The 7,945-nt window shown below is 63.2% G+C and overlaps 3 protein-coding genes across 3 annotated transcripts; all 3 read right to left on the bottom strand.

The window, feature by feature from the left end:
* Positions 1–280: 280 nt before the first annotated feature.
* LDBPK_061290 (hypothetical protein, conserved) lies at positions 281–1,765 on the bottom strand (the record flags this gene model as incomplete). The annotated part of the gene is made up of 1 exon (XM_003858386.1): positions 281–1,765. One exon carries the CDS (start codon positions 1,763–1,765, stop codon positions 281–283), a length of 1,485 nt encoding a protein of 494 aa, XP_003858434.1.
* A 615-nt stretch (positions 1,766–2,380) lies between these two features.
* On the bottom strand, positions 2,381–3,262 carry LDBPK_061280 (hypothetical protein, conserved; the record flags this gene model as incomplete). Its single annotated transcript, XM_003858385.1, has 1 exon — positions 2,381–3,262. The coding sequence occupies one exon, from the start codon at positions 3,260–3,262 to the stop codon at positions 2,381–2,383; it is 882 nt and encodes a 293-aa protein (XP_003858433.1).
* Positions 3,263–4,343: 1,081 nt separating this feature from the next.
* LDBPK_061270 (hypothetical protein, unknown function) lies at positions 4,344–6,719 on the bottom strand (the record flags this gene model as incomplete). The annotated part of the gene is made up of 1 exon (XM_003858384.1): positions 4,344–6,719. The coding sequence occupies one exon, from the start codon at positions 6,717–6,719 to the stop codon at positions 4,344–4,346; it is 2,376 nt and encodes a 791-aa protein (XP_003858432.1).
* Between the last annotated feature and the right edge of the window lie 1,226 nt (positions 6,720–7,945).

Raw genomic sequence — 7,945 nt, 5'->3', positions numbered from 1 at the left:
GCCGATGGCTGCGTCGGCGCATTGCTGTGCCGCGTGTGTCTAGGGCTGGCTGGCGCACGGTGCGACGGGGGCCTGTGACACGGCCAACGGGGAAGGGAGGAGTGAAGCTCGTGCTCTGCCGCAGAGAATGGGCATGCTAACAACCCCCACCCCATCCCCAAGGGCCCCTCACCTCCTCCTCTCGACCATGGGGGCAGGCGGCGTAAGCTGGTTCATCTCCCTTCTCTTGTTCGTCTTTCCACGTGTGCGCCAACGAAGGCGACGCGGACACGGTTGGAGGTTACTGAAGGAGGAAGCAGCACTTGTGCTGTGCAGCGAAGAGGGCGCCAGAGGACACCTGCAGAATGGCGTCCTTCGCCAAGGTGGAGACGAATGGAACGCTATTCAGGGCTCTCATCCCTACAGACGCCAGACCAGGCGTCCAGTGCGTGAGTTTCTTGATTATCTCCATGCCTGTAATAATGGGCGCGGTGTGGCTGAGCATATGGCCGGCGAATACCTGCCCCACGGCGACGCTACTGCCGATGTCCTGGCCGCTACGGATCGCCTGCTCGAGCACCGAAGTGAGGGCGCAGAGGTCGTAGATGCCAAGGTTGAGGCCCTGTCCGGCAAGGGGATGAATGCTGTGCGCCGCGTCGCCGAGTAGGATCGCGCGTGGGGCGTAGGGCATGGTCGCGAGGTTTAGCTTAAGCGGGAAGGATCCCTGCGCGCGACACACCTTTCCATCTGGCGTGGTTGTCTGCGGCACGTCGCGGATCCTGGGTATGTCGTTCGGCGCAAAGGACCAGAGACGGCGGTTCAGCTCTGCGACGAGGTCCTCCGGTGTGCTCGCCAGCAGCTCCTTTGCGTGCTGCTGCGTGGTGCTGAAGACGATGTTCGCCGTGTCCTCGGAGGTCGGCAGCAGCGCAATGATCTTGCCATCTCGGAAGAAGTTCTGGAAGCTGCACACGTTGCCGTCGTCTGCCTTCTCCAGTCGCACGCTGCACACGAACGCCGTCTGCGCATAGTCTTGCTGCAGCGACGGCGTGGAGAGGACGTCGCGGAGTGAGCTGCCGCGCCCCTCGCAGCCGAGAAGCAGACCGAACGCAACATCGGTGCTGGTCTCGCCGGAGACGAGCCTCGCCGATCCCCACGACCCCTCAAGAGTCCCTTGGCTCGGGATCTGCACTCCCTCGAGGTGCGTCCCAAAGCAGAGCGTGTCGTGAGCGCCTGGGGTGTCGACGAGAGCGCGCTGTCGAGCCTCCACCACGTCCATCATGCAGCTGTTGAGCTCCGCGTTGAAGCAGATAAAGCCGACCGGCTTGCGCAAGTCGGTAAACTCCAGGAGAGGCTCACAGCTCGTCCTGTTGCCCAGAACACTGGTCATGAAGAAGGATGAGGAGCGACCGCCTGCGCCGAGGGAGGGGCTGTTCGCCTGCTCGTGGCGCACGGCGATGCGGTAGTACGGGTGCTTGGTGGTAAGTTGGTCCCAGGCGCCGAGGTTGTCGATGATCTTGCTCGACACGGGCGTGATGCTGACGGTGCGAAGTGTGTGCATCATGTTGGCAGCGTTGTAAACCGGCCGCTTCCCCGAGTCTACCAGCATCAGACGGGCCAGGTGCGACGCGAGGGGCGGCGCGGCGCTGCTTCTGTGAAGATGGCTGCGCAGCTGCTGTAGAGAGGCCATCATGGCAGCCCCAACAAGACCACCGCCGGACACGATGACTTCGTTTGCTTGCGCACCTGCCGGCGACGGCGCCGGCATGCGCAGACTGCGGCGCAGCATCGGCAAAGTGCACGGCGGCCACGGTGGCCGCTGACGAGGGCTTGAATGACGCGCTGCACGGCTATAGGCGAGAGGTGCGGCTCCTTGCAGAGGAAACGGGCACGCCGTGCGCTGCGGAGGCCAGCGTGGGGGGTGCACAGAGGCGGTAGGCGAAGGAGGAAAGCAGCAGAGTTCTCTGGAGAAAAGTGGACGCCGCATGACGGTGCAGAGGGGGAGAGAAGGTCTGGGTGCATGAGTGGGGGGGGGGGAGGGTGCAGTGCTTCTTGAGGCTTGCACTGCACTGCCCCTTGCAACACGGTTGGAGTTACCCCCCTTCCCCTCCTCACTTGGTCTCTGTGGTGGGTAAGCTGAGCGGACGCGCGTTCGTTGTAGATGTGATAGTGACGTGCCCGATACACGGCGGATACAGATGGGGATGGAGGAGTGCCGGCTGAGAGGGCGGGTGGAGCCGAGTGTCAAGACCACACGTGCGGAGTCTCTTCGCAATGGCATCGCCGCCGCTGCTGCTGATGCTGCAAGCATACGAGTGTATACCTACAGCCCCTCACCACCTCTCCATCGCCGCCGCGTGTTGCCTCGTGTTACATTGTTCCCCTTCTTTCCCCAACCTCTGCCTCACACCACGTGCAGAAATGCGTTCATGGCAGGGCCGCTGTAGTTGATGCGGGGGTGCAGGCGCACCTTGTCGCCCGCCTTCAGTTGATGGCGCACACCACAGTCCGCCGCGAGAGCGGGCAGCAGCGTGGCGGTGGCATCGAGGGGCTCGGCGGTGTAGTAGCCGCATACAATGTTGGACGGTGCTTGGTTGTATGGGGGTGAAATGATGTCCACAAACAAGGCGGGCTGCGTCGCGTCGATGTTGCGAATCTCATGCAGCATGCCGCCGCCGTCGCCGTCTGTGGGCGTGAATCCCAGCACGTCCGACGCCGGAATTGCATCCCCGACCCCGTCCAGCTCCCCGTCGAAGACCACAGTGCCGTTGATCGGCGCCGTCGATGCACCGGTGCCGGTTTGTGAGTCAGCTTCTCGAGTGATGGAGCAGAGATGCAGTCGGCCGTGCATGGCGCGCTGCCACACCGTCATCCCCGGGTGATCGTGGAGCGGGAGTGCTTTGCCAGGTGGAAGCACAAACCAGCACAGCGTGACCGCCTCGTCCTGGTAGAGCGTCGAGCAACCGAGCGTGTCGCTACTTGACGACTTCCACGCCATGGGGGAGACCTGCGCTGTGCTGGCGCTGAGCCTGCACTGGTGCAGTGCGTTCTCAAGCTGAAAGGCTCGCTCTGCAATGGGGTAGGCCTCGTCTGCCACGTATCTCATTGCGTCTGCGTCGCTGACATAGAAACCAAAGTCCCTCAGCGTCATCTTGCTGAACGACTCCACGTGCTCCGACGAGGTCACCGAGAAATGCTGCAGGCTCTTGATTAGGCGCTTCATCCGCGGTCTGCAGGTTGTGAGTGGCGTGCGTGCGAAGCGGACACAGCGGCCGGGGCTCTTCATCTGAGTGGAAAGAGAACGGGGAATATGATAAATAGCGTGATTTTGCGATCTGCCATTGCAGGCCACGGAGGCGTGGTCGACAACGTCACCACCTCCCTGCCGCTGCGGAAGGATGTATGGTGAGGACGGGGGACAACACGGACGCGCCTGCCCGTCGGCACGACCAGTCGCGCAGTCCATCGTTGTCGCCGTCCACATGATCGTTGGGTTACAGAGTTGTCTGCGTGCCACCCTGACGACTTGCACATAGGAAGGCGACAGGGCCAGCGCGCACATGCCTGCGGGTGCGAGTGAGTCGGTGTCTGTACAACTGAAAGACAAGAGAGAGATGGGGGAGCGGCCAGGCCCTGGCCGGATCAGAGAGACACACGGCGGGCTCTCTTGCCGCCTACCAGCACTGCCGGCAGCATCGACTGCAGCTCCTCGCGCCCACCCACGCACGCACGAATTCGCACACGCACACGTGCAAAATGAGAAGAGTGAGAGAAGCAACAGAAGCTGCGCGACGCAAGCGTAGAAAGCGGGCAGCCGGCACACACGAAGACGCGTAGGCGTGCGCATATCACAAAATGTGAGTAAGTGGAGAGCGCGTGTTTGTACATGGTGGCGCAGGTCTGCCAGGCCACGCGCGAACGGCCACGCCCTGCATCCCTTCCCCTCCCTCCTTCCCTTCCCCTTCTCTCCTCCTGTCATCACCTGGTCACACGCGCACACCTTAAGGAGCGCAGAGGGCGAGCACGCGAACGCATATATACGTAGGATGTGCGGTGTGTAGCGGAGAGGGTAAGGGGCCACAATGAAACACAGAAGAATGAGGAAGAAAGGATGAGAGGGAGGAGGAGGGGCAAGATGGGCGCGTACGGGCGCGCGCGCATCTGCTGTGCAGCGCCCAGGGGAGGGGGTGGAGAGGGTCACATGGCAGTCAGCAGCGGAGGCGATGCACGCGTTTGTTCGTTTCCGTGGGCGCGTGCAGAACTCACCATCGCCCTCACCCCTCCTGCTCTCTCTCTTCGACGATGAGCTTGTGGACGACGCTTGCCTTTGATGGCGCACGCGGTTGTGTTCTCCGGCCCTAAGTCCCCTAGTGCTGGAAGAAGATGCGCAAAGGACGTGGCTTCGCTGGGCGCCACCGGGGGCTGTGGGGCACCTGCGGCTCTCGTTGCGGCTGCGTTCCTGTCTCAGATGGCCACAACACGGATGGTCGCCGCACCGACTCAGCGCGAGCAAAACTCAGCGTCTTGCGGCAGTTCTTCTCCTTGTGCTCGATGCGACTGCGCATCATGAGCTCCTCCGCCATCAGCGTGTCCTGCTCGCACATCTCGACGTGAAACGCGTGCACAAGGGGATAGAGTCGCTCTACCTCGCCCATGCGCGGAGAGTGGGATGGAAGGCTGCGCTGGTTAGAAGAGTGCGCGCGCGCGAGTAGGGCCGTTTCGATGGCAGAGAGCCGGCGAGCGGAGGTGTACGTGTGCGTGTTTGGGGAGCCAGTGGCGAGGGAGAAGGACGCGCCGGAGTTTAGGCGACGCCGCTCGAGCCCTGCAGCGGTGTGGCCGCGTACAGCCGCACGCGATGATACGGAGTGCGCTCGTGGATCGTCTTGGTTCTGCGGTGGAGAACCGGCTTCGCGGAAGAACAGCGGTGTCGTGATGCGCCGCGTAAAGTAGGGGCTTGCCAAGGCTGGACAAGACGGGGATGTGGGGAGCATCGAAGCGGCCACCCTCTTCCGCACCGTGCCGCCAGGTGAGGTGGACTCGGGCGTGCGCATCGGTGAGGTGAAGGACGACCATCTCGTGGCAGTGGTAGAAGACCGGCTGATGGCAGTGGCAAGTTGGGCCTCGTTCAGCGGCGGCGGTGAGAAGCGAGGCGGGACTGAGTGTGGGTGCTGCTGCTCAGGTCGGCTCACTCGATTGACGTTGTGCGCGAGGCGCCGCAGCATGGCGTCGATGGACTTGCCGGGCGGATGGGCACGCAGAATCCAGCGCAACTCCGCCAGCTTCCTGGCTCGCTGCTCCGCGCTTGACAGCGCCACCCGTGCGTGGCGCTCCTCCCTCCCAATGCGCGCCAGCGGATCCACGGAGCGGCTGCAGCGAGGAAAACCGCAAAAGACTATGGAGTGCTCCTGTGCGCGACGCGGCGGCACCGAGCCGCGCGTCAGGTAAGGAAGCCTCGAACGGTGCTGCTGCGGCCGCTGCCGCCCTCTGCTGGGCCGCCCCTTGGGTGGAGAGTCCGGCGCGCGCGATGTTGTGGTGGCATCGCCCGTGGGCAGCTTCACCGATCGCGCATTTGCGCGCTTCTGGGCGTGGGACGGCTTTCGCAGTTGGAGGTGCAACACGCCGTTGTTGACCGCTTCCAAGAGCGCGCGTTGGCGTAGGACACTGACAAGAGTGAAGGGGTCGCAGCCATTCTCCTCGACGCGGAAGTGGCCAAACGAATCGTGGCCTGCCTCGCACGCGATGTAGACGAGCCCTACCAGGCTTGCGCGAGAGAGTTGGCAGGACTGCAGGAGACTGAGCCACTGCTCGTCCTCCGCCTTGCGCGTCCGCTGACAAGCGTGAGGCGTGGCCGTTGCCGCTTCAGCGCCGAGCTGCCGACCAAAGAGGGCCACCTGCTCCCGCAAGCGCACCTCTTCCTCGGCGCCGGCGCTCTCCGGCGCAGCGGCGGCGACGTCGAGGAATGTAACGGTGTTCCTTCTATGCGAGCCACCGTGAGCGCCGACAAGTACGGCGACGCAGACGTGGTACGGGCACCGCGGAAACTCGGCAGCGCTATGGCGTATCGTGGACTCGCACGCGTGCAGAAACGCCATGGCGTCCTCGTGCGTGCGCAGTTGTCTTGCGGTGCCGCTGCCTACGTTGAGGGGCTTGTGCACCTCGCTGCCGGTTGCCATATCGATGGCGGTGCCGTCCACGAACAGGAGCAACGCTGTCACGGTGACGGAGATACCGGTGCCGGAGAGCAGTTCCCTCAGCCAGAGAGCGAGGAGGCTGTCATACTCAGTGGCCGAGCCGCTCGCACCGGCGGCAGTGCTTCGTTTCTGGCCTGTCCGAGGTGAAGTGGCCGTCATGCTCACGGAGAAGGACGAGCATGAGGATGAGATGAGAGGCGACGACGTGCACACGGGCGGCGCCGCTGCTGCCGCTGGTAGCGTGCCGCTCCTTCCGTGTTCGGTGAGGCGACTGCGCTTGTGGAAAAGAAAGCTATCGAGGTGCGTTGGTGGGCGGGGGCCGTATCGAAAGCATACCGCGCCCTCCAGCGCGGCTTTCGCCAGCTGCGTCAGTGCCGCGTGTCGGTACACCTGCTGCGCAACGTAGGATGCCGAAACGTTGCGGCGAGCCATCTCCGACGTTGTTGTGCGGCTCCACACACCAGGGTCGAAGAGGGCCACATCATCTGTAGGAGTGGCATCGCTGCTGCTTGTAGAGTTGTGGCGCCTCACGACGGTCAGAAAGAGCTTCATTGCGGCCCGTCTTGCACGCCTGTGCGCAGAGCGGAACGGGGAGAGGGGCAGGAGATCGCCGACACGGCACCGTCACTGTCTATCTTACCAGTTTTTGCTCACACGCAACAGCGAAGAGGCCAGTGGAGCCGACTGCCCCGCCAACACACGATCGCCGTTGCACGTCAGTCTTTGCCGAGACAGCAGCTCCAGGAGAATCCGTTGACGTCCCTCCGCCGCGGTGCTTCCGTCTGTGCGCCCTTTTCCAGCTCCAAGCAAAACAACCGCGTGACCGTGTCCGTCCTGCCACAGGAAGAGCAAGCAAGCGAGGAGAGTAGGAGAGTGGGGGAGTGCACGGCGCGCGTGATCACGAGGGAGAGGGGAGAGGAAGAGGGGGGCTCTGCTCACGCGCGCCTTCAGCACGCGTAGAGAGAATAGCAGAGCGGAAGCATATGGCCGCGTAGTGTGCGGCTAAATGCTTGCATCCACTACCACAAGATGGGCCAGGCGGTGGGGGGAGGGGGTGCGCAGGCAGCTGTGGCACTCTGCTGTTCCTTTTACGTTTTGGCTATGGGGAGAATATGCGTGCGTGCGTGCGCATGCAGTGTACAGGTGCTTGATGCGTTCTTCGCGGACGCCGACGACATCCTCTTGACGGGAACGCACAGGCGTGCCTACACAAGGATACCCGCGAAGAGTCACCGCAGCGCACCATCAAGGCGACACGGAGAACGAGAGGACTGCGTGCAAGCAAAAATGGTAATGGTACTAGTGCTCGTAGCACGCAAAGTCGGCGGTAGTCCTCATGAGCGGCGAGCACTCCTCTTTCCACTCCTCTGCCTCGCACGGGATGATGCGACGTGCGCACCAAGAGCCACCCGGCATCACTTGCAGGCAAACTATATGAGCTAACAAAAGGAGAGCGAGCGAAAGGGAGGCGGGGGAACCAAACACGAGAAGTTCGGGGAAAAGACAACGTGCAGCGTGGCGCACCCCCGCCCAGCCCCCTCATTCTCATCTCTCCCTCGGACATGTACATCACGGGGAATGGTGAACAAAACAGCAGGAGAGAAGCCAACGTAAGCGAAGGATCCGTTGCCGCGTCCAGCGTGTGGCCCATGTCTCAGCCACAGAGCACGAGCTTCACTCCTCCCTTCCCCGTTGGCCGTGTCACAGGCCCCCGTCGCACCGTGCGCCAGCCAGCCCTAGACACACGCGGCACAGCAATGCGCCGACGCAGCCATCGG

The sequence above is a fragment of the Leishmania donovani genome, chromosome 6 (assembly GCF_000227135.1).
Source record: "Leishmania donovani BPK282A1 complete genome, chromosome 6".
Lineage (NCBI taxonomy): Eukaryota > Euglenozoa > Kinetoplastea > Trypanosomatida > Trypanosomatidae > Leishmania > Leishmania donovani.
The sequence above is the reverse complement of the archived record's forward strand: the minus strand, read 5'-3'. Positions and strand labels throughout refer to the sequence as shown.